A 27,438-nucleotide genomic window follows, 5' to 3' on the forward strand; every position below is an offset into this window, starting at 1 on the left:
TCCCTGTGTGTGTTGTTAATGAAGCCATAGAGATGACAGAGGAGATCAAAAAAGACATCAGAACACATCGATTAGGCTATTGTGCCAACTCCTGGGGGCTGACACCTACAGCACCATTACACATAAAGCTGAGGAGGGACCACAAGGATGGTTCTGTTTGCTAACTAATAAGATAATGACATCCAAATACTCATTGCTATCACCATTAGGGCTCTGTACTGCTCAACTTCCAACCCACCATCTGCTCGAGCCTGTATGGCTAGATTTATCTAGTTAGCATTGAGACTGTCTGCTCCTTACTCAGGGTCCCAAGCCTGTTGCCAAAAAGATAATCTCCTCCCCCGTCCCAGGACTGACACATGATTACAGTTGGGGATACAGAACCAAAGCAACTGCGGGAGCTTCAAGAGTGAGTCCAGGGACTTCCCTAGTGGCGCAGTGGTTAAGAATCTGCCTGCCAATGCAGGGGACACGGGTTCGAGCCCTGGTCTAGGAAGATCCCACATGCCGCGGAGCAACTAAGCCCCTGCGCCACAACTACTGAGCCTGCACTCTAGAGCCCGCGAGCCATGACTACTGAGCCTGCGCGTGCCATAACTACTGAAGCCCGCGTGCCTAGAGCCCATGCTCTGCAACAAGAGAAGCTAATGCAATGAGAAGCCTGCCTACCGCAACGAAGAGTAGCCCCGGCTCGCTGCAACTAGAGAAAGCCCGCGTGCAGCAACAAAGACCCAACACAGCCAAAAATAAAATAAATTAAAAAAAAAAAAAAGTGAGTCCATCTTGGTTTTCTAACCTTTATGTTGGCACAATCCTCAGAAAGGTAAAAACAAACTGACAATTTAGACTGCAACCATCAAAGGCAGAAAGAGAAAGAAAGCAATGACAAGTATTAAGTAGGACATGAAAATAAACAGAAAAGGAAATGGGACTCTGTGGGCTTTAAGACAGCTTTGTATGGTTTCCATTTTATCTACATTTAATGTCCCAAAAATGCATGGTGAGTATTTTATGAAAGTCGGCTTTTCTATCTTGCTGTTACAGATATCTAGCTTGTATGTGTTAACCTGCAATTCAGTCAAACATATAGAAGCCTACAATGACCCTCAAAACTCACCACCAACATTAAAAAAGCACTGAACTAGATACTGCCAGATTAATTACTAAGAGGGGTCTGCGGGTGAGGGGGAAAGTACAAGTAAGGTTTTCCTTCTTTTGGGAGGCTCGGCTCTAAGCCCACGAAAAACTGGGCATATAGACAAAAAGCATTTTGTCAGCCTCAAATTCAAGCCATGGTGTTTGTGTTTGTACTGTAGTATGATGATTCCAAGTCAATGGCCATCTCCCAAATTTTGTCCCCTCCCCTCAACTCCACCCAATTTCACAACTGCTCCCAGTTCCTGCAGTGAGCTCAGAGAGAGATATGCAAATAACAAGTGAAAAGAGAATGCTAAAAATTAAAATGGAGCTTCTCCAGCAGCATGTTTCCCTTTCAGAACTTGTACAGCTAGGGATCTAGGGTTTTACTTCTACCATAATGAAGGGGATGTAGTAGGCACAGAGTGATCTGGTAGCTTCACTGAGTAGTGGGTGGTGTGTTTACAGTTTCATTAATATTTCAAAGCTCCAATTAGCAATTTACATTTATTGCTTGTTGTATATTAATTTCATGGAAATTAATATACAACAAGCAATGGAAATGGAAATGTTCAGATGGAACATGGAATGGAAATGGAAATGTTCAGTTACAGTGGTGAGTGGTCACTGCTTCAATTCGCTCATGCAGCTTCTTCTCGTAAGGCTGAAATTTTGATGAGTTAATTTACAAAGGGAGAGATTTCCTGGGTCTCTGTTACTTCTTTTCTCAGGCCATAGCAAAGTAATGCACTAATGACAAGGAGAGCTCATCCTTTTTGGACTCAATAATGATGTAAGCAAGTAGAGAAAAAGGTGAAGTTAAATACAGTTTAAGACAGTGGCAACCCACACACCACTAGAAATCTTTGTTCTGCTCCCTGCCTTGCCTTACCACAGTGGTTCTCAAGTTTCAGCATGCATCATAATCACCTGGAGGGCTTATTAAAACACAGAATGCTGGGGTGAGGCCTGAGAATTTGTATTTTTAGCAAGTTCCCAGGCGTCTGATGTTGCTGGTCTGGGACCACACTTGAAAACTGCTGTCTCACCAAACAGTCCTTGACCCCTGAGCTGGAGCTCCAGGAAACTGCCCTGCACTTAAAGGCAAAACAATTGTGGGGAATGATGATGGAGCAGTTAGCTGGGCAGCTGAGAATGGAAATAAAGTCTAGGAAAGAAAGGATTTTTCAAATCAAAACTGCTTAAGAGCTTCAGGGGGCAGCTCCAGGAGGAGCAAAAACGATGCAGAAGACAGCAGGAAGCCATGTTCCAGACTGTGCAATGTAATCTCCTCCTAATTATAAATGATTTCCAAGTTAAAATGCCCTAGCAGGGAATGGGAGGGGTAAGAAGTACTGATGCCTGGAGGAGCAGAGGGCTCTGCCTTTCTATCAGCTCCATAAATTATAAACAAACACCTTGTACAAAGATCGGTTTGTAGCCTGTTGCTGGCTGGCCAGATGAGGCCACGGGAGCGATGAGCAGTTGCAGTACTTTTGCAAATACATTAGATATGGATTTGGAAAACCCAAAGGGGTTTAAATCAGCAGGAAAATTTCCTTTTCACTATCTCTGAGCCCTCAGAGTTCAGAATAGGACCTCCTGCACAGAGCTCCAATGACACTATATAAGCATTCCCAACGGCACCAATCACTACATCCTCTCTGGATGTGTGTGTGCCCCACACACTGCTCAGCCCCTGGGTTTCTTAAGGTCCGTTCCGTCAGGGCACCCTGGTGACTAATGCTATTCTCCCATAAGAGTTCACTCTTAAAAACCACAGTGAATCTAATGAGCTGTTTTTTTTCCCATGAGAGTGGTTTCAAAATTATCTATGTTATATGAGGCCTTATTCACAAATTTCTAAACGCTTTACAGATAGTAATTCATTAATCCTGTATCTCAACTAAGAGAAACAGGTGGTAACACTCTTTAGCCTAATTCTAGAAAAGAGTTAAATTCAATTCAGATAAGTCAGATGACCTCTTAACAACACAGTGGCTGCTGAACACGTGAGTAAAACTGAGGGCCAGTGGCTCCCAGGCATGAGCTGTGCCAAAGCCAAACACTTCCCTCCTCTGGGAAGTATGCAAGGTTCAGAAACAAATCCTACAGATTCCCAACTGAACTCTGCTGACAGCTGAATCTACCAGATTCAGAACTGTAACTAGACTTTATTCAGACCAACCAGGAAAAGCAGTTAGAGTTAATTACAGGAGCCTCAGGTGAAAATGACTGTCATTCTAGAGGGTAATACCATGGCAAGGAACACTGGCCACCATCAGACATATACACCCTAAACTCCTAGAATGCCAAGTATTTCCCAAGGCCAAAACTCTGAGAAAAATAGGGCACTTTTAAAAAGCAGAATTCTAACACCGCACAGGACTTAAATGAGGAAGAAAGGTGAGCCAAACTAAATGAGTCAATCTGGTTGCACATGATGCTTTTTGATCAGCTCAGGTTTTACAACAGCCATGATCAAAGGAAGTAAGAAGGAACACAGAAGGTGAATGACAGGAAGTTGTAGTCAGAACAAGTGGAGGCTTGTACAAAGAATGTTAAGGACAACCAAAAAGACCGTCTCAGCTCTGCTAGCAGCATATCCAATGCCTGTATTCTTCTGAATATTTGGTTTTTCTATCAAAGAAAATTGTCTCCAACTGGGGAGAAACAACGTGCTTCAGAAGGATCAGAAGCCAATTACAGAAGAGGCAACAGGTTAAAAGAGAACTATCTTTTTTACATGAACATCACTTTACAGAGATGGAAAATACACCTCTCAGAGTACTGAAAACAGGGGCAGGGGTGACTTTAGAATTATAGCCATACTCTCAAAGAATCACGGTATAATTTCCAAGAAAAAGACATGATAAAAAGAGCTAACATTTACTGACCATTTACTACAGAAAGTGCCAGATGCCGTTCAGAGTGCCTGACATGTATCAATGTTAACTAATTTAATTCTCCTAACAATCCTATGAGGTTGGCACTATTATAACCCTCATTTTATAGACAAGGAAACTAAGGTGTAGAGAGATTAAGTAACCAAGGTCACACTGCTAGAAGGTGGCTGAGCAAAACTTGAACCTGGACATTGTAGCTGAAGAGTTCATTTGCTTAACCATCACAGGACAGTTCACAAAGAAAACGTTATCAAAGAACTACCTCTCCCTATGCTTGTGAAAAAAAGGGAAGAAAAAAGCATCAGGCTCAGACCTTTAAAGTATAAAAAGTACCAAGTAATTCCAATACTATTTAAGCTGTTCCAGACAAAAAGAAAAACTTTCAAATTATATTTGTAACACAAGCATAACACTGATACCAAAACTCATAGATTTTATGAAAAAGAACAGGATAGATCCATCTCACAAATTTCAAGGAAAAAACTCTTAAGTAAATTATTAGCAAGCTACATGGAAAGAATTTAATGTTAAAGCATATACCATGAACCAGGTGGGGTTTATTCAAGGGATGTAAGGTTGGGTTCAATATTACAGAATCTATCAACATAATGATTTCGGGGCTTCCCTGGTGGTGGTGGTGGTTAAGAACCCATCTGCCAAAAAAAAAAAAAAAAAAAAAAAAAGAACCCGCCTGCCAATGCAGGGGACACGGGTTTAAGCCCTGGTCTGGGAAGATCCCACAAGTCATGGAGCAACTAAGCCCATGCACTGCTACTACTGAGCCTGCGCTCTAGAGCCCGCGAGCCACAACTACTGGAGCCTGCATGCCTAGAGCCCGTGCTCCGCAACAAGAGAAGCCTCCACGATGAGAAGCCCGCGCACCACAACGAAGAGTAGACCCTGCTCATCACAACTAGAGAAAGCCCGCGCAGCAAGGAAGACCCAACGCAGCCAAAAATAGATAAATTAAAAACAATAATAATCAAGGGATGTTTATTGGTACTATTGGGATTTAAAAATTAATTTAAGGTCAATTAAGTCTCCAGATACTTGTTTAAAAAAAACCATAATGATCTCATTATTACGTCAAAGGAGAGAAAAAAACATGATCATCTTCAGAGATGCTGATAAGGTAGGACTAAATTTAACATCTATTCTTTTTTTTTGCGGGGGCGGTTGGGGGGGAGTCCTAACCACTGAACCGCCAGGGAATTCCGAGTATATTCTTGATTAAAAACTCACAATAAAATAAGAATAATGACTTCCTTAAAACAATAAACTAGTTCTGGTTCAACCCAAAAGTCAGCAATATGCTTACTGGGAAAAAGCTAGAAGTTTTTCTACTGAAATGATATGAGGATGCCTGCTATTATTTAACATTGTTCTGATGGTAGCAGCCAATGCACTTAGACAAGAGGAAGAAATCACAGGTGTACAACTTGGAACAGAGGAGGTAAAATTAATACTATTTACAGATAACATACTTAGAAAACCCATGAGATTTAACTGAATAACAACTATAATTAGTAAACAAATTCAGTAAAATAGAAATTTTTTTTAAAGCTTGTAACAATAAACTTTAAAAATGTATAAAATTACACGAAGAAAACTTTAAAACATTCCTAAGACCACAAGAGAGACCTGGAGAAACTGAAAAATCATACCATGTTCTTACATAAGAAGATACCATAACAATATTGAGTCTCCTTAAGTTACTTTATATGTTCAATACGATCGCATTAATTACACTAACAGAATTTTTTCAGGGGGGTGAAGGGAAGAAGCGAGGTAGTTTTAAAGTCCATACAGAAAACCAAAATGTTCAAGCAAGCAAGAAATTTTGGATTAAAAAAATAACAAGAGGAGACTAGTCCTACCAGATTCTAAAACAGAGCCTCAAACTTAAACCAATATGGTGCTGTTACATGAATAATCAAGACAGATCCCTGGGACAGAAGAGACAGAATAAATACATCCAAATACTCAACAGGAAATTAACAGGATGAAAGTGACATCCCAAATCAATGGGGACAAATAGATCATTTTATAAACTGGTTGCGACAAATGAGTAGCACGTGGGAGAAAAGTTGGATCATACTCTGCTTATTTAGCACTAGGTTAAACTTCTGATGAATCAAAGATTTAAAGGAAAAAACTAAAATATAAAAGTACTAACTGATCTTCTTGATGCTGCCACAAAATCTAGGAACCATAAAAGGAAAGTTGGATAATTCTGACTACTTAAAATAAGTTCTATGACAAAAATAACCTTCAGCAGAGTCAAAAGACAAATGACAACCAGGAAACTCCTATTATGAGTTAATTTTCTGATTTATAAAGAGCTCCTGTAGAACTGGTAAGGAAAAGATCAATAACACAATAAAAAAAAAATAGGTAAAGCACAGAGACAAGCCAAGAAAAGGCAACACATGTGGCTAAATGTATGCAGAGCCACACAACCTGGTTTATAATATGAGAAATACAAATTTAAAATACCTACATACTATTTTTTGGCTACACCACGCGGCTTGCAGGATCCTAGTTTCCTGACCAGGGACTGAACCCTCGCCCCCAACAGTGGAAGTGCAGAGCCCTAACCACTGGATCGCCAGGGAAGTCCCACCTACATAGTATTTTTTACCATCAGATTTATAAATACCCCAAAATATGATAGCACATTCTACAAGCAAGAGTTTAGGGACACATGCACCCTCATGAACCACAAGCGAGTGTATAAATTGGTATCATCTCTACAGAGGGTGATTTAGCAGTATCTACCGAAATCACGAATCTACATATTCTTCCTCCCTACAATTCCATTTCTAGGAATTTATCCTATGTTATACTTGCACATGTGCAAAATGACAAACTGTGGCATGGTTTGTATAGCAAAAGACTGGAAACAACTTAAAAGTTCCTCAGCAGAGGGGCTCCCCTGGTGTTCCAGGGGTCAAGACTCTACACTCCCAACGCAGGTGGCCTGGGTTCAATCCCTGGTTAGGGAACTAGATCCCGCATGCTGCAACTAAAGATTCTGCATGCCACAACTAAGACCCGGAGCAGACAAAAAAAAAAAAAAAAAAAAAATTCCTCAGCAGAACACTGGTTAAAAAATAACTGGTTAAAAAATAACTGGTTAAAAAATGGACAGTGGGGGGACTTTCTTGGTGGCAAAGTGGTTAAGAATCTGCCTGCCTGGTCCAGGAAGGTCTCACATGCCGCGGAGCAACTAAGCCCGTGTGCCACAACTACTGAGCCTCCGCTCTAGAGCCCGCGAGTTACAACTACTGAGCCTGTGTGCCACAACTACTGAAGCCCGCATGCCTAGAGCCTGTGCTCTGCAACAAGAGAAGCCACTGCAATGAGAAGCCCGCGCACCAAAACAAAGAGTAGTCCCCGCTTGCCACAACTAGAGAAAGCCCACGTGCAGCAACAAAGACCCAACACAGCCATAAATAAATAAATAAATATGTATGTGTGTGTGTGTGTGTGTGTATATATATATATATATAAAGGACAGTGGGATACTAGGCAGCCATTAAAAAAGAATTGAGTAAATGCTTTATGTACTGATACGGAAAGATCACCAAGACATAAAGTAAAGAAAGCAAGGTACAGAAAGAAAAGTATGTATAACATGCTACCATTTAGGTTAAGTAGAGGTGGAAAAACAAACATTTGCATGTACTTGTATATACATACGATATCGTTGAAGAGGTATGCAAGACACTGCTCATTGTGGTTGCCTATGGGGTGGAGTGGTGGGTAGCTGGGAGCAGGGTTGGGAAACTTTTCACTGTATATCCTTTTATATTTTAAAAATCTTTGGTAAATGTATTTCAGATTATAATAAAAGAAACGAAGCAAATAAAATAACGAAACAAAGTACCTAGGGAAAATTATGGCAAACACCTGGGCCAGAAATCTATAAACAAGCAAACAGTATTTAATAAGGGAAAAGGTAGATTGCATTTGATTTCTAGTAAACAATATATTATTGAACATGCGGCTTAAAAGCACTTAGAAAAAAATGATTGCTACTGAGGTTTCACTAAGATCAGGACATGAAAAAATTGACCTCATTTTTATGGTCTGATAAGGATACCAAGATTGGCATACTGGGAAATGCTATAGAAGGGGCTATCTTGATTACTTTAAGGTATCTGACCAACTCTTACAATACCCTATAGACAAGATAGAAAAATATGGGCTTCACATGCGAACAACCAAGCCTAGGTGCAAATTCGTGAACCAAAACTGACACAGAGCAAGCCCACAGGAACATACCACAATGCTTGGTGCAAAGTCCTGACTGATGCACTAGTTTTGCTAGCAATCCAAAGTTAAGACAGAGGGGGGACTTCCCTGGTGGCACAACTGGTTAAGAGTCTGCGCTCCCGGGACTCCCTGGTGGCGCAGTGGTTAAGAATCCACCTGCCAATGCAGGGGACATGGGTTCGAGCCCTGGTCCAGGAAGATCCCACATGCCACGGAGCAGCTAAGCCCGTGTGCCACAATTACTGAGCCTGTGCTCTAGAGCCTGCGAACCACAACTACTGAGCCTGCGCACCTAGAGCCCGTGCCTGGCAACAAGAGAAGCCACCACAATGAGAAGCCCACGCACCGCAACGAAGATTAACCCCTGTTCACCGCAACTCGAGAAAGCCCTCGCACAGCAACGAAGACCCAATGCAGCCAAAAATAAATAAATAAATGTATTTATTTTTAAAAAAAAAACAGTCTGCACTCCCAATGCAGGGGGCCTGGGTTCAATCCCTGGTCAGGGAACTAGATCCCATATGCGTGCCACAACTAAGAATTCTCATGCCTCAACTAAGGAGCCTGCCTGCCATAACTAAGACCTGGCACAACCAAGTAAGTAAATAAATAAATATTTTTTTAAAAACCAGAAAAACAAAGTAAGACAGAGGGACTTCCCTGGTGGTCCAGTGATTAAGAACCCACCTTCCAATGCAGGGGACTCAGGTTTGATCCCTGGTCGGGGAACTAAGATCTTACATGCCTCGGGGCAACTAAGCACTCCCGCCACAACAAAAGAGCCCTCATGCTGCAACTAAGACCCTATGCAGCCAAAAAAAAAAAAAAAAGAATTAAAGTACTTAGTGTTAAAAAAAAAAAAGAGAGAGAAAGTATGTTTATCAAATTAGAAGATGATGTAAGGTTGGGAAAAAAAGGGCTGAATCAAAGTTCAAAAAAATGTTGAGGCAGGAACTAAGAAGAGCAATTGACACTGTTAAGATAAAACTTAACAGAAACAAATACAAACCTTTGGTTTTTAAAACATTCGAACTGCACAAGTCGTACAGAACAGTAAAGTCTTGGTTTATTAATAGTTATCAAGTATTTTTTTAATAAATAAATACATTTATTTATTATTTATTTATGTTTGGCTTCATTGGGTCCTCTTTGCTGTGCACGGGCTTTCTCTAGTTGTGGTGAGCAGGAGCTACTTTTCATTCCGGTGAGCAGGCTTCTCATTGCGGTGGCTTCCCTTGTTGCAGCACACGGGCCCAGTAGTTGTGGCTCGCAGGCTCAAGAGTGCAGGCTCAGTAGCTGTAGCGCATGGGCTTAGTTGCTTCACGGCATGTGGGATCTTCCTGGACCAGAGATCGAACCCGTGTCTCCTGCATTGGCAGGCAGATTCTTAACCACTGTGCAACCAGGGAAGTCCCATCAAGGAATTTTAAGTAACTGCAAACTCAATAGTGGCTTCAGAAAAAGCTGTTGAAATCTTAAGCTGAACTAACACTGTCCAAACCATCATTGTACTCTGTTTTGGACAGCTCTCATCTGGAGTGTTCTACGTTGTTCTGCCACCTCAAAGCTTAAAGGGGAAATGAGCAGAACTGTCAAGGATTTGAAAAACAGATCCTAAAAGGAATCTCAGGAATTCTGGCCCAAAAAGAATGATTTAAAGGGAAATGGCAGTTTATCTTCAAATAGCTTGAGAACTGTCACTTAGAAGAGACGTCATTAAACTTACTCTATGGAGATTCAGAGGTAGAACTAGGACCAATGGGAGGAAGTGACAGCAAGGGAAATGGTGGCTGGGTATAAGAAAAAACATTTGAACAGGAATTTAGCAGTGATGGACTAGGGCCAACTCATCAGACAGTGTGACCTATCTGAAGTGTTCAAGCAGAGGCTGAATCACTACTTCCCAAGGATGTGTGAGAGTCCGTCATCAGATAGAAAGTGAAATGAGATGTCTAAAATGCTGTGATTGGGCTTCCCTGGTGGCGCAGTGGTTGAGAATCCGCCTGCTAATGCAGGGGACATGGGTTCAGGCCCTGGTCCGGGAAGATCCCACATGCCGTGGAGCAACCAAGCCCGTGCACCACAACTGCTGAGCCTGGGCTCTGGAGCACACGAGCCACAACTACTGAAGCCCGTGTGCCAAGACTGCTGAAGCCTGAGCGCCTGGAGCCTGTGCTCTGTGGCAGGGGAGGCCACCGCAGTGAGAAGCCCTCGCACTATGGCGAGGAGTGGCCCCCACTCGCTTCAACTGGAGAGGGCCCGCACACAGCAACGGAAGACCCAACACAGCCAATAAATAAATAAATTAATTAATTTTTTAAAAAATGATGTGGTTTCAATCGAACAACTGGGACATGGGATTGAGGACTCGTAGAAGCTGGGAAAATGGACTGACAGACAGACATGTTTGTAAATCACACATCAATCAGGCCACTCCCTTTGTTCTATTCAGATCTAGAGTAATAAATGAGTTTATCATCACTGTAGTCTTTCCTCAAGGGTCTGGCTCTCAGTTCCTACACTCCCTTCTCCTTCTCTTCCTCTCAGTTCCACCCAAACTTCTAGGCTTGCGACAATGAACTACTAGTCGGTAAACTCCTGGGGCAGATATCTTCATTTTGGTGTCCACCTTAGCATTGTTCTGATCACTGTACCAAAGCATTGTTCACTGCTCAGGGTGGGTGCTCAATACACGTTTGTTGAATTGCTTAACGAGAGTCAGAGAAGAACTGCAGAAATGGCACACGGCAGTCAGCTGCTCAAGGAGGCGATGAAAAATCCAGTGCTATGTGGGTTTCTGAGCTCTGGCTCACCAGTAAGAGTCAGACCTTCCACCAGTATCCCCAGTTCTACCTTGGCTTACCATTACTGATTTCTGGGAGGTCAAACTTAGTGAAGTCCCACCACTGGAGCCGGTAGGTAGTATTGGCAATGTTACTGGCCACGGCAGACTGTCCATCACCAATCACTGCCCCTGGTTGGGGAGAAGACAAAGAGAGCACATTATAGTGTTTATCTATATGTTTCCATTGCAAACATGAGACAAAACTAGGATTAGTAGAAAAGGGAGAAAAGAATCACAACTAAGGCTGAAGAAAGCTGACAAGCCCTATCTGTCAAGTCTCTATCTCAGAGAAACCAGACATGTTTCTCAAGAACAATTCTACATGTAAATATAGTATAATACAATATAGTATAGTATAGTATAGTATAGTATAGTATAGTATAGTATAGTACAGTATAATATAAATCAGCCCCCCTTCCCATTATTACATAACATTTACTGAGTGCCAACAATGTGGCACGTACTGTATATATCCTATCTGGTAGGCTCACAATCTAAAGAGACAAATGGGTGTTCATAAAAATTCTGGGAAAGACACATGAAAAATGGTAGGACACCATTAACACAGAAAAGCATTCAGTCCCTGGATGTCTTTGTGGTAAGCAGCACCCTTTGGGAGAAAGCATCTCCTTTGTATATGACCTTCCTCCTAATAAAACATCTCAAAAGGAGGCTTCCCCCAGGGAAGAGGCAGCCAGCATTCAGCTGATAGGATAGAGAGAGACAGGAAAGAACAAATGAGGTAATATTTGTTAATCTCTTCTGGACCTCTGGCATGTAACACAATAGAAATTTATGAGCCTAGCTTTTCCCCCTCAGAATATTTTTATTAAGGCAGTATTTTATAACTCCTGCCCTGCCCCACCCCAGGAGAACTTCCTTGAATCCAGATTCACTTGTAACATCTCACAGTTTAACTTTCCCTGAGACATACACTTCTGTATGACATTTTTTTCCTTGGTAACCAATTAAATAAAAAAGGGATTTTTTTAAAACAGGGTGACACTTTAATTTGCAGTTGTATTTCATTTTACTTGAACATGTCATCTCTTCCTCCTCCTCCTTCCGAGGTGCATTTCATACACACCCACCCTTCTGATCAGACAGAGCCAAACCCTCTTGGGAGAATAGAACATTCTTATGTGCTACACAACCTAAATGGTACTCTCTGCTGCAAGTCAACTCTGACTTTGAGAAACTGAACTTGTTAGAGCTGACTAACCTTGGAACAATGGACAGTTCTATACCCAGATTCTTCAGTATCACCATTTTCCTCCTCTGCATTTCACTGCAAGAGGGTCTTGTCTTTTTTTTTTTTCCCTCCTTTTAGAACGCTGCATTTATTGCTCTGCTACTCCTGGTGTTTCCCTGTTCTTTCCTCAGATGGTCAAGAGGTTGTTCAGAGAGAAAATGTCCTCCATATAAGCTATGAAATATGAGAAAAGTAGTCTTCTCACTCTTCCTCAGTTGCTTCAGGCCATTGCATGAGAAGACTCTTTTTTAACATTAGTTTACTGATAGAGTCTTTGTCCCTGTTTCAATTTGTTAAGAAAGGCACAAACAATTCATTCCCAAGATGATGATACTTCTAGATTAAAATATCGTCAACATGGGCAGGACTGCCCCCATGGGGGTGAAAACTATTCATGGTGGGGGAAAAATCTTAGAGAGTACAATCCCCAGTCCCTGCCAAAGTACTGCAGTATATGAACAGATACACAGCATTATCTGTGATATTAAAATTTCATGGGAGGGGGGTGATTAGGGAAAAAGATGTCTAAAAAGGCTCCTTAGGAAGGTAATGATAAAATAAAGGTTGAGAAATACTGTTTTAGATAAACCAATACCATCCAAACAATACATTCTTTATAATCTTGCAGGTTCAAAGACATTGTTCAAAATGGTCATGATCTCTCTGAAGGCCTAAGAAAGACAGCATTTGAGGGTTCTGTCAATGACCCACTGACCTCAAATCCCTATTGAGGGGGCTTCCCTGGTGGCGCACTCGTTAAGAATCCGCCTGCCATTGCAGGGAACACGGGTTCAAGCCCTGGCCTGGGAAGATCCCACATGTCGTGGAGCAACTAAGCCCGTGCACCACAACTGCTGAGCCTGTGCTCTAGAGCCCGTGAGCCACAACTACTGAGCCCACGTGCCACAACTACTGAAGCCCACGCACCTAGAGCCCGTGCTCCACAACAAGAGAAGCCACCACAATGACAAGCCCACACACCGCAACAAAGAGTAGCCGCCGCTTGCCGCGACTAGAGAAAACCTGTGCACAGCAACGAAGACCCAACGCAGAAAAAAAAAAAAAAAATCCCTATTGAGGGCCCTGTGGCATATCGCTTAAATGAGGTAAATATATGCCTTTGCTTAAACTTTACAGAAAATTCTGTAATAATGATATCTAACTTGGGAAATTTTGCTGAACCTCTGGGTCATGAGGAGGGTAAGCTACCTATAGGACTTTCTTTTTGTAAATAAATAAATAAATTTATTTATTTATCCATCTATCCATCTATCTATCTATTTATTGCTGTGTTGGGTCTTGGTTGCTGCGCGAGGGCTTTCTATAGTTGCAGCGAGCGGGGGCTACTCTTCGCTGCGGTGTGTGGGCTTCTCATTGTGGTGGCTTCTCTTGTTGCAGAGGATGGGCTCTAGGTGCATGGACTTCAGTAGTTGCAGCACGCGGGCTCAGCAGTTGTGGCTCGCGGGCTGAAGAGCACAGGCTCAAGCAGTTGTGGCACACAGGCTTAGTTGCTCCGCAGCATGTGGGATCTTCCTGGACCAGGGATCGAACCCATGTCCCCTGTATTGGCAAGTGGATTCTTTTTTTCTTTTCTTTTCTTTTTTTTTTTTTTTTTTTGCGGTACGCGGGCCTCTCACTGCTGTGGCCTCTCCCGTTGCGGAGCACAGGCTCCGGACACGCAGCCTCAGCGGCCATGGCTCACGGGCCCAGCCGCGGGGCATGTGGGATCTTCCCAGACCGGGGCACGAACCCATGTCTCCTGCATCGGCAGGCGGACTCTCAACCACTGCGCCACCAGGGAAGCCCGGCAAGTGGATTCTTAACCACTGCGCCACCAGGGAAGTTCCCCTATAGGGCTTCCTTAATAGGAACTTTCTTGAGTTTTCTAGGCCTCCTTGATAATGAAAATAACTTTTTAAATTCCAAGGTCCACTACTCAGGAAAGAATTATTCAGTTTTATTTGGACCCAGGCTCAATTCCATTGAGTTTATGAATTGTTCCTCTGGCTTGCTTATCTTTATCTAGATGGTTGGTATCAGCCTCTGACCACCAGTCTCTCTCAAATGATTTTAGTTCCTTATAATTTCCTCCAACTTTTAACAGAAAAGCATATAACCCAAAATGGAAGAAGGCAAGTTGATTTTCTTAGTATATGATGAAAGAAATGCTAGTTCCTAAGACAGGATACGAAAAAAATTGAAAAAACAAACCCCATATCGTAGGAGCTTAAAATCTGGGGGAGAGGACGAGAGCTACAAACAGGAAAACAGTTAAGGAAAATACCAGATGCTTTAAGAGCGCTGTGGATATATCTGCAACTGGAACAGAAATGACTGAGGCTCCAACTCACAGCTCCAGAAGCACCCTGTATATCCATGCCTCAGGAAACGTCTTCTGGAAAACAGCTGTGCAATAAAATAATCATGTATGGTTGAACTGTGTGGAAGAGACTAGGGAGGTATTCTCTGCCAGTGGTGCCAGAGTGTTAAGGAGGAATGGGGCCTGGCAGCAGGGAGAGTTGATTTTCAGCGCTGCGTAAACATAGATTAGGGAGCTAAAGATGCCAGCAACAGATTATTGTCACCAGGTTCTCTTCTGTAAGAGCTGCAGGCCAACTGAGCCTGTCTCTCAAGAAACATCAGGAAGAAAAAGTAGCTCCCTATTAAAAAAAAAGCCCAACCATTTAACAGGCCTCTGGCTACTAAGCTCAAGGTACAGGAAATGTGCCAGAATGAATTAATGGACTGACCCACAAAGTATTTACATAGGAGGCACTTAGCCTTGGAAACCAAATCCTGACAGAATGCTGAGGGATTTCTGAGGGATCAAGGTTTTCTCAGTAATAACAGAATGGAACAAGCTAGACTCAGGGTTTCTCAACCTCCACTATTGATATTTTGGGTCAGATAATTCTTTGTTTAGGGGGTAGGGTGGGTCTTGTGCACTGCAGGATGTTTAGCAGTACCCCTGGCCTCTTCCCACTAGATGCCAGTAGTCACCCAGTTGTGACCACCAAAAATGTATCCAGACATTGTCAAATGTTCCCTGGGGATCAAAATCATTCCTGGTTGGGAAACTCCAAGTTAGATAAATACAGCCTACATTTTACTCCAAGATAGGTGCTCTTAGGAAGCACTACTACTGGAATGCTTGCTGCTAAAGGCACCAAAACTGTTGGAGATACTGATTTTGGAGAGAAACCAATAAAAGGCACAGCATTATACAAATATTCCTTTAGCAAACTTCCAGTTTTCCATTTCTGCCATGGATTAGAGTTTGGCTTGAACTGGGATCTCATGTGTCTGTTTTTAACATTGTTTCTGAGAATACGGGCTTCAGAATCAGATGGACCCGATTTTGACTCTTCCTGCTAGTACCTATATTAGTATCACTTTGTGTAAATCAATCTCTCTGAACCTCAGTTTCCTTATCTGTAAAAAGATAATAAAAATCCTTTCAACTTATAGGGCTATTTGGAAAACTTACTGAAATAATAATTGTAAAGTGATGGCAAATAGTAAGTGTCTAATAAATGACCACCATTAAAATTATTTAATCATTTACTCCAATCTCTGTATGCTTCTCCTCTATAGGTATAGCTCTGGAGTCAACAGCTCATAGACAGAGGTTCTTTTGTAAGAGACTGGCCCAAATAATGTGCCAGGACCAAGGAAGAGAAGCACTTCATTTCAGAATTAAGAGCAAACGCATAGGACCCAGACTCCTTAGTAATGTTCTCCTTGAAAAAAAGCTTAGGCCAAGATAGACCACATTCTGGTCCACAAAACACACTGTAACAAATTTAAAAGAACTGAAATCATACAAAGTATGCTGTCAGAACACAAGGAAATTAAACTAGAAATCAGAAACAGAAAGATAACTTGAAAAATCTCTAAATACTTGGAGATTAAGCAACACACTTTAAGTAACACATGGCTCAAAGAAGACATTGCAAGAGAAATTTTAAAATATTTTTTTCTTTCTTTCTTTTATTTTTTTGCGGTACGCGGGCCCCTCACTGTTGTGGCCTCTCCCGTTGTGGAGCACAGGCTCCGGACGCGCAGGCTCAGCGGCCATGGCTCACGGGCCCAGCCGCTCCGCGGCATGTGGGATCCTCCCATACCAGGGCACGAACCCGTGTTCCCTGAATCAGCAGGCGGACTCCCAACAACTGCGCCACTAGGGAAGCCCTAAAATATTTTTAACTAAATGAAAATACAACTAATTAAAATTTGTGGGATGTAGTGAAAGCAGCGTTTAGAGGGAATGTTACTGCTTTGAATGCACATACTAGAAAAGAAGAAAGATCTAAAATCAATAATTTAAACTTCCACTTTAGGAAACAAAAAGAAGAGCAAATTAAATCCAAAGTAAGCAGAAGAAAAGAAATAATCAAAATTAGAGCAGAAATCAGTGAGACTGAAAACAGGAAATCAACAGAGGAAAAAAAATCAATGAAATCAAAAGCTGGTTCTTTGAAAGGACCAATAAAATCAATAAACCTTTAGCCAGGCTAACAAAGAAAAAAAGAGGGAAGATACAAATTATTAATACCAGAAATGAAAGACAAGCTATCACTACTGATCCCATGGACACTAAAAGGATAGTAAAGGACTATTATGAACAACTCAAGGCCCACAAGTTTGATAAGCTAGGTGAAATGGACCAATTCCTTGAAAGACACAGACTACCAAAATTGACACAAGAAGAAACAGATGATCTGAATAGGCCTATATCTATTACACTGAATCAATCATTAAAAACCTCTTAAGACAGAAAGTGCCAGGCCCAGGTGGGTTCATTGGTAAATTCTGCCAAACACCTAAGGAAGAAATTACACCAAATCTCCATAATCTCTTCAAGAAAACAGAAGTGGGACTGCTTCTGAGGCCAGCACTACCCTGATACCAAAACTGGACAAAAACATTGAAGAAAGGAGAACTACAGTCTAATATCTTTTATGAACACAGAAGTAAAAATGCTCAACAAAATGTTGGCAAATTGAATATAATAATGTATAAAAAAAAAAGTTACACACTATGACCAAATGGGGATTTATTCCAGTAGGCAAGGCTGGTTAAACATTTCAAAATCAGTTAATAATATGATACATCACATCAACAGGATAAAGAAGAAAACTCATATGATCATATCAACAGATACAGAAAAGGCACCTGACAAACTCTAAAACCTATTTTTGATAAAAACTATCATCAAACTGGGAAGAGTGGGGAACTTCTCAAGTTGATAAACAATGTCTACAAAAAACCCATAGCTACATTTAAAGGTGAGAAATGACAGTTGACCCTAGAAAAACATATGCGTTTGAACGATGTGGGTCCATTAACATGCAGATTTTTTCAATAAATACGTATACAGTACTACATGATCTGCAGTTGGCTGAATCCAGGGTGTGGAACAGTAGATATGGAGGGCTGACTGTAAAGTTATACATGGATTTTCAACTGTGCGGGGGTCAGAGTCCCTTTCTCCCCACATTGTTCAAGGGTTAACTGTATATGCTTTCCCCCTAAGACTGGGAACAAGCAAGGATGTCTCCTCTCACCACTCCTCTTCAACACTGTACTGGAAGCCTACTTAATGCAATAAGACAAGAAAAGTAAGAGGTATACAGATTGGAGAAGAAGAGATAAAACTTTCTTTGTTCACAGATAACATAATTGTTTATGTAGAAAATCCCAAAGAATAAAACAACAAACAAGCAAAAAACAAAACCTCCTGGAACTATTAAGTGATTATATTAAGTTGCAAGATAGAAGTCAACTGCTTTCCTATATGCCAGCAATGAATAAATGAATAAATGGAATTGGAATTTGAAGTTAAAAATACAATATCATTTATATTAGCACCCAAAAAAATGAAAACCTTAAGTATAAATCTAACAAAACATGTACAAGATCTATCTGATGAAACAAATCACACAAGATCTGAAAAAATATTGGAGAGATACTCCATGTTCATGGATAGGAATATTTAGCACTGTTAAGATGTCAATTCTTCCTAACTGGATCTATAGATTCAATGCAATCCCAGTCAAAATCCTAGAACATTACTTTGTGAATATCAAAAAAAAAAAGCTGATTCTAAAGTTTATCTGGAAAGGCAAAAGATCCAGAATAGCCAACGCAATATGCAAAGAAAGAACAAATTTGGAGGACACTATCTGACGTCAAGACTTACTATAAAGCTACAGTCATCAAGATAGTGTGGCATTGGTGAAAGAATATGTCTATTCTAGATCTATGTCTAGACCTATTCTTGATCTATGTCTAGACCAATGGAACAGAAAAAAGAGATCAGAAATAAACCCACACAAATATAGTAAACTGATCTTTGACAAAGGAGCAAAGGCAATTCAATAGAGAACTGAATCTCTTCAAAAACAGTACTGAAACAACTGGATATCCATATACAAAACTATAAAATAAACCTAGACACAAACCTTACACTTTTCAAAAAATTAACTCAAATTGGATAGACCTAGACGTAAAACACAAAACTCTAACTCCTAGGAGATAATATAAGAGATAATCTAGGTGACCTTGGGCTTGGCAAAGACTTTTAAGATACAACACCAGAAGTACAATCCATGAAAAGAAAAAATTGACAAATTTTACTTCATTAAAATTAAAAACTTTTGCTCTGTGAAAGACACTGTTAAAGAGAATGAAGAGACAACAGTCTGGCAGAAAATCTTTGCAAAACACTTAACTGATAAAGGACTGGTATCCAAAATATACAAAGAACTCTTAAAACTCAACAATAACAAAAAACCCAATTAAAAAATGGGCAAAGGATCTAAACAGACACCTCACCAAAGAAGATATACAGAAGGCACATAAGCATATGAAAAGATGCTCAACATCATTCCTCATCAGGGAACTGCAAATTAAAACAACAAAGAGAAACCACTACACGATTGTCAGAATCGCTGAAATCCAAAACACTGATAACACCAAATGCGGAACAGGATGTGAAACAACAGGAACTCCCATTCCTTGCTGGTGGGAATGCAAAATGGTACAGCCACTTTGGAAGACAGTTTGGCAGTTTCTTGCAAAACTAAACATACTCTTACCATATGATCCAGCAATCATGCTCCTTGGTATTTACACAAATGAGTTGAAAGCGTTATGTCCACACAAAACCTACACAGAGATGTTTATAGCAACTTTATTTGTAACTGCCAAACCTTAAAAGCAACCAAGATGTCCTTTAATAGGAGAATGGATAAATAAACTGTGGTACATCCATACAATGGAATATTATTCAGTTCTAAAAAGAAATGAGCTATCAAGCCATGAAAAAACATGGAAGAAATTTAAGTATATATTATTAAGTGAAAGAAGCAAAAAGCTATATATTGTATGATTCTAAACTATATGTCATTCTGGAAAAGCCAAAACTGTGGACACAGTAAAGATCAGTGGTTGCCAGGAGTTTGGGGGGGAGAGAGGAATGTACAGGTGGAGCACAAGGAGACTTTTTTTGTCACAGTGAAACTATTTTGTACGGTACTATAATGGTGGATCATGTCACCATATTTTTGGCAAAACCCACAGAATTTACAACACTAACAGTGAACCCTAATGTAAACTATGGACTTTGGGTGATAATGATGTTTCAAGGTTGGTTCATGGATTATAACAAATGTATCACTCTGGGGCAGGATGCTGATGGTGGGGGAGGAGGCTATGGGTGTGTGGGGAGGGAGGAAGGTATATGGGAGCTGTCTGTACTTTCAACTTAATTTTTCTGTAAACCTAAGACTGCTCTAAAAAAAAGTCTATTAATTTAAAAAGAGAGAGAGAGAGAGAGCCCAAGACTCTCATTCATGTTCTAGGAAACGGTGGAAAGAGCGGCTGTCCATAAGCATACTGTTAGTCATAGCAGTTCACTTTCTACCTCACAACCACAGAGCTCTTCTTCTGGAGCCTCAGAGCAAAAGAGTAAATGAAGATTATTCTGACAAAAGACAAAATGAAAGGGAAAAGAAACTTGAATCCAGTGATCCTGGCCAACCATCAGAAAACAACCATGGAGGGCTTCCCTGGTGGCACAGCAGTTAAGAATCTGCCTACCAATACAGGACACGGGTTCGAGCCCTGGGCCAGGAAGATCCCACATGCCGCAGAGCAACTAAACCCGTGCACAACTACTGAGCCTGTGTTCTAGAGCCCGCGAGCCACAACTACTGAGCGCGTGGGCCACAACTACTGAAGCCTGCGTGCCTAGAGCCCGTGCTCCGCAACAAAGAGAAGCCAGCGCGATGAGAAGCCCACGCACCACAACAAAGAGTAGCCTCCACTCATTGCAACTAGAGAAAGTCCGCGCATAGCAATGAAGACCCAATGCAGCCAAAAATAAATAAATAAATTTATATTAAAAACAAAAAACAAAAAACCTTCTCTTCTTTAAAAAAAAAAAAGAAAAGAAAACAACCATGGCAAAAACCAAACTGCTAAGTCTCATTCTCTGAGTCCTGTGTTCAACTTGCAGGCTGGAAGCGTTGGGAATATGTCTAGGGATAAAATTTTAATAGTCATGACAGTCACATGGTAGGTGAGCTCTACCAAGTCTGCATACATCTTTCTACCTCTGCTTCTCTCAGACTCTTCTCTCCTGTTCCTTGGAAAGGAGAATCAGGGACCCTTTTTTCCAGAACAGCTTTTTAGGCTCTCTCCAAGATCTGTTCTAGGAGCAGGGATATGAAGAGTATGATTCAACAGTACAGCGAAAATATGCAACAATAGGAATCATTAGCAAATCTATCAGAAAAGCTACTTCGGGAGGTTAAAGAAGGGCAAGTTACAAAGAAGGAAGCGATTAAATTATATCTCAGTCCTATAAAATTGCTGCATTTGAGGCGGCCTAATTCAGAACAGCCGTCTGACTGTGCTGCTGCTGGGAAGGCAGAATAAGAATGGGGCTGGGGGCGAAAACACGCATGAGCCGAGAAACACAGTTACTCTTCTGCTTGGTTGTGATATGAAGCCAAGAACCAGCTTGCTAATTGGTCAGCAGAACTGAAACTGGAAACCCCAGGGCAGATCCAACTGAAGAACTAAGCAACTTTTCAAAATTCTTCTTAGAGAGCCAGCCACAAAAGACCACATATTGTATGATTCCATTTACATGAAATGTCTAGAATAGGCAAAGCAACAGTCAAAAAGTAGATCAGAAATTGCCTAGGGCTGGAGTGGGCAGGGGAAGTGGAGGGGGGAGGGGGAAGTGACTGCTAATGGGCATGGGGTTTTTTACAAGGTGATAAAAATGTTCTGAAATACATAGATAGTGGCAATGATTGCACAACTCTGTGAATATACTAAACACCACTGAATTGTACACTTAAAATAGGTGAACTATACAGTATGTGAACTACATCTCAATAATGCTATTATTAAAAAACAGTATTCAATATAACTTTTGTTCAATTTATGAAGTAAAATATGGCAATTCCACTTTTGGTAGCCCTTCATACTTCTTTAATAATTTAAGAGTATTGGTGAGCATCTTTTTGTTCCATATTTGTTTACTGGCTCATTTTATTTCTTTTACTGTGCACTGCTTACCCGCACCTTTTGTGTATTTTTAAGTTTTTTTGTTTTTTTTATAGATTGTCTGAGTTCTTTGTAAATAATAAATTGGTTTCTGTCCATGAAAAATAATTCTTAGAGCAATACAACACAGGATTATTTGGACATAAAAAGCATTCTTCATAAGTATATATTGAATGGCATCCTAGGAAGAATACTTATTCCTCTTTCCAGAAAGCTTTATTTAAATGCAGTCTTTAGGAACTTCCCTGGTGGATCAGTGGTTAAGAATCTGCCTGCCAATGCAGGGGACACGGGTTTGAGCCCTGGTCCAGGAAGATCCCACATGCCGCGGAGCAACTAAGCCTGTGCACCACAACTATTGAGCCCACGCACCTAGAGCCTCTGCTCTGCAACAAGAGAAGCCACCACAATGAGAAGCCTGTGCACCGCAACGAAGAGTAGCCCCCGCTCGCCACAACCAGAGAAAGCCCACACAGCAATGAAGACCCAATGCAGCCAAAAATAAATAAATAAATATTTTTTTAAAAGAATGCAGTCTTTAAATCTGTTCCATGAAGGAGTATATAACTAAGCATGTTGTAACTCTCACTTTATCACCTTATCACCAATTTAAAAAGTCTCATCCAAGATCATAGTCAACTATTCTATAGCCTGGGGACCTGGAAAGAGTTCCTGGTGGCAAATAACAAGACTTCCTCCAAGGGTAGATGTTTCTCTTAGTTCTCATTTATGGTTTTGACATTGAGGAAAATGACCAAACTATATGTAGTTTGTTTAAAAATAACAGCTTTATTATGATATAATTCACATATCATATAATTTACCTAATTAAAGCATATAATTTAAGGGGTTTTAGTATATTTCACAATTGTGCAACCATTATCAAAATCAAATTTACAACAACCGTCACTACTACCTAATTTCAGGATATTTTCATCATTCCCTAGCTTCCAAAATACCTTACCCATTAGCAGCTACTCCCCTCCCCTCTGCCCCACTCCCTCCCTTGCCCTAAGCAAGGGAAGAGATTAGTGAATCTATTTTCTGTCTGTATAATTTTGCCTCTCTTGGACATTTCATGTGAATGGAATCATACAATAAGTGGCTGTTTGTGTCTGGCTTCTTTCATTTAGCATAATTTTTTCAAAGTTCATCCATGTTTTAGCATTTATCAGTACTTCATTCCTTTTTATGGTCGAATAATGTTCCACTGTATGTTTTTATAACTGAACCACAGGTTCACATGAGATTAAGATAATAGTTTTTATTTATAGAAAACACACTGCATGGAACCTAGCAATCATAAAAGTGTTGAGGGAAACAGATTTATGTCCTTCCAAAGGAAGGAAAAAGTAGGCTTTCAAAGATCAATTCTGGGGTCTTCCCTGGTGGCGCAGCGGTTAAGAATCCGCCAATGCAGGAGACACGGGTTTGAGCCCTGGTCCTGGAAGATTCCACATGCCGCGGAGCAACTAAGCCCGTGTGCCACAACTACTGAGCCTGTGCTCTAGAGCCCGTGAGCCACAACTACTGAGCCCACATGCCACAACTACTGAAGCCCACACGAAGCCACCGCAATGAGAAGCCTGCCCGCTGCAACAAAGAGCAGCCCCTGCTCACCGCAACTAGAAGAAAGCCCACGCGAAGCAATGAAAACTCAACGCAGCCAAAAATAAATTAAAACAAAACAAAACAAAACAATTCTGAATATATCACCTATAGCTGAAGCGAGTCTTTGCTTTTTTCTGAGGCTAAAATAAAAGATAAGAGGAGTATTAGGGGACATCATTTTCTGTAAAAACACCAAAATAAAACCCCACTACTCTGTTCTCTGTATCCACATGTTTGGTTTGGTTTGGTTTGGTTTGTTCACTTATTTTTGTTTTATTTTTTATATTCCACACATGAGACTTATATAATGTTATAAACCAATGTTACCTCAATAAAAAATAAATTAAAACAAAAAAAGACCCCCCAAAATATCATATGGGTGACTATAATTATGACATAGGAAATATTCTCAGTAAGGTATGTGGTCTATCAGACTTAGGCTGTTTAATAACTGCTCTAACTGGTCAATGAAACTGATGTTGAGATCAACCATTATATGGTAAAGATCCGAAATATATATACATATATATACACACACACACACACACATATAAAATTTTCCCCTCCCTCGGCTTCACTGTGCAGCTTGCAGGAACCTGCGCCCTCGGCAGTGAAAGTGTGGAGCCCTAACCATTGGACCACCAGAGAATTCCCAGGTCCGAAACATATTTAACATAAATTAAAGGGTAAGTATTTTGTAGATACAGATGTCATTGACTACATGTGTCCCTTTTTTGGGGGGGGGGCCGCACCCTGCAGCTTGTGGGGTTTTTAGCTCCCCAACCAGGGATCGAATCTGGGCCCTAGGCAGTGAGAGCACGGAGTCCTAACCACTGAACCGCCAGAGAATTCCCGACTATACGTGCTCTTAGCAGGAATTGGGTCCCTAAACCAACATAATTTTATTGTCCAGTAAACTCCTAAAGGCTCTAAAGCTCCTGCTCATAAAAACAAGGGTAGCATTAGTCCACATACAAATCATGAACTTTAGGAGCAGACCCAAGAAAGAATTGTTGAGGTCAAAGGCATTAGATGAGGCCAACAAAATAATAAATTATATAGCCTGTGAACTCAACAAGGATATTAGTAAGGCCTGGAATACAGATACTGTGCAAGGAAGGGGAAAGAAACAGCTATGAAAGATTTCTACGCATCACAGTGTCGTCGAAATTTTTCTCAAAACAACAATTCAAACCAGGATTATGTGGCCATAGCAGAGTAAGCTTTGTAACAGGCCAAGAGGAGGAAGAGAAATTAACCTGATGGTCATTAGGGCCAGAGCAGTGGATAGAGCCTTCCTATATGGAGTAAGTAGTACACAGAATCTGATATTAGCTTTTCTAAAAATTGTGGCAAAAAGCACATAACATAAAATTTACCATCTAAGCCATTTTTAAGTGTACAGTTAGTTACAGTTACAGTTCAGTAGTGTTAAGTATATTCACATTGTTGTGAAACAGAACTTTTTCATCTTACACTTACAAACCTGAAACTCTATACCCGTTAAACAACTTCCCTTTTCACTCTCCCCTCAGACCACAATTCTTTCTGTTTCTATCAATCTGACTACTTTAGATACCTCATGTAAGTGGAAACACGTATGTAGTATTGGCATTCGTTTTTAATGTGTCTTAAAAGAGAGAATGCACAGTGCTTCCCTGGTGGTGCAGTGGTTAAGAATCTGCCTGCCAATGCAGGGGAGATGGGTTCGAGCCCTGGTCCGGGAAGATCCCACATGCCGCAGAGCAACTAAGCTCATGTGCCACACTACTGAGCCTGAGCTCTAGAGCCTGCGTGCCACAATTACTGAAGCTCATATGCCACAACTACTGAAGCCCGTGCACCTAGAGCCCGTGCTCCGCAACGAGAAACCACCGCAATGAGAAGCCCGCGCACCGCAACGAAGAGTAGCCCCCACTCGCTGCAACTAGAGAAAGTCCGCACGCAGCAACGAAGACCCAACGCAGCCAGAAAAAAAAAAAAAAGTAAAATAAAATAAATAAATTTATATAAAAAAAAGAATGCACAACTAGATAGCGCACACATAAAGTCATTCACAGACATGGTGTGAAATCAGTCATATTCAAACCTACAGGTGGTCCTTAGGTCTGATGGGAGAATGTAACTTCTAGGCCTGGCATGGCCATTTCCCCTTAAAAAGCCATTCCAAAAAAAAAAAAAAAAAGTCATTCAAAGAGGTCAAACAGAGCACAGGGCTCATGCCAATAGTCCTAGAAAGCTCCAGAAAGTCCAAAGGTGGTGGGGCTGCCACAAGACTACTTTGCTTCCCAGTTCAGAGATCGTCAATGATTAAATCACGGTGCCTTGTTGGTACCAGTGTCAGCAGGAGTTCAGCAAAGCATCACCAGCCTAAAGCAAAGGAGTAAGCTGCTCTTCACTGGGTCCTCACTCCTTCCTCCTATCACATTAAAACCCAGGATTAATCTTGACTGTTGGCAGGGTGACTGGTACCTGCTAGCTCTCTGAAGTCAAGCTAAGATGCTCCTGCGTGGGTAGATGAAGACGTTGAGGCCTGTTTTCATCACCCATTCTGTAGACCTCCCCTTCTTCGATATGTATGTCCTAATGAAGCAATTATCTACACTTACACTAATGATGTAATTGGGAAAAGTAATTATGAAGGCAGAACATCCATTTTCAAAGAAATGAATATCATTACCTTTCTTCCACCCACAAACATTATTTAAGACAAACACAAATAAGCTCACAAGAACACATGCTACCGAAAGATATTTAGGAACAGCATTCCAAACCCCAATGTGTTCAGGAGAAACGGAGGAAAAAAAAGCCCAACAACCCCAAAACAAAAACAAAAAACCTTGCGTTGACTCCCACCAGGCAGGGATTTCCTCAAAGCCTCTACTTCTGACTGAAGACATGCAGGTGGATGAGAGTATTAAGAATTACTCTACCTCCACTTCCACATCCCCCACAACCTGGCATTTCCTATATTTAGGTCCTAGCAACCTCTGCTGCTGGAAGGACACTGGCTTAGGCAGGTCCCCGAGTGAAGCCAGGAAAGGAGTCCGGAAAGCTGTCATCATCTCACCGTTGCACAACGGGGCTGCTTACAGTGGGTGCCTGAGCAGCAGACGGATGGGCAGAGATGGGGTGGGGGGAGGCGGGGAAAAGTACTGAGGGAGATAAGAGGTGAGAGAGAAAGATAAAGAGAGCGACTGACCGACTCAAACACTGAACAGCTCTCACCAATCACCTGTCTTAGATTGCTGAGGCTCCTGCGGCTTTTATTGTTTGGTGGAAGCACAAGTGAGAAGAATTGGACCAGAGGGTCTTGGGCTTGTCAGCAGCAGGAGGGAAACGACCTTTACTGCTGCAAAGAGGATGCAAATTTCAAAAGCCTAAAATCTGCAATGAAGGGAAATGGAAATGTGCTGAACGTGGGTTTGACTGGCAGCTTTCCTCATCTGCCGATCACAGGGTAATAAACACTGGGAGATGGCAGAAATGAAGACAAATGCTTTCAGCAGCACCATTCCCCACCCGCCCCTCCTCTTACGCCCCCACTCAGCACATGACAAGAGAGTTAAAGCAAGAAAATAAATCAGCTTCTCAACCAACTCTTTTGTTAAAACTTTCCTTACAGGCCACCTACACGTGAATTATTGCTCTATGAGCCTACATTCTCATTAGGAGGCCCAGTTTGTAAAGGGTGAAAAGCTCCTGTCAAATCACACCTGTACATTTCGGGGTACGGCATTACTGGGCTGAGTCAGTTGGGGCCAGCATATAAGAAAGAGGCCACAGGCTGCTCCCAGAGGGGAAGGCACAGAGGCCCCAAGCCTCTG

General features: G+C 41.3%; 1 protein-coding gene across 15 annotated transcripts in view; it reads right to left on the minus strand.

The window, feature by feature from the left end:
* Positions 1-27,438, minus strand: part of AMBRA1 (autophagy and beclin 1 regulator 1) — a 177,809-nt gene that overhangs the window by 33,824 nt on the left and 116,547 nt on the right. For all 15 annotated transcript variants that reach the window (XM_073808864.1, XM_073808859.1, XM_073808860.1 and 12 more), the window contains one exon: positions 11,185-11,295. In XM_073808864.1, coding sequence (XP_073664965.1) covers positions 11,185-11,295 — 111 coding nt within the window. The remainder of the gene's footprint in view (positions 1-11,184; positions 11,296-27,438) is intronic.

This window comes from Tursiops truncatus, chromosome 8 (assembly GCF_011762595.2).
Source record: "Tursiops truncatus isolate mTurTru1 chromosome 8, mTurTru1.mat.Y, whole genome shotgun sequence".
NCBI lineage: Eukaryota > Metazoa > Chordata > Mammalia > Artiodactyla > Delphinidae > Tursiops > Tursiops truncatus.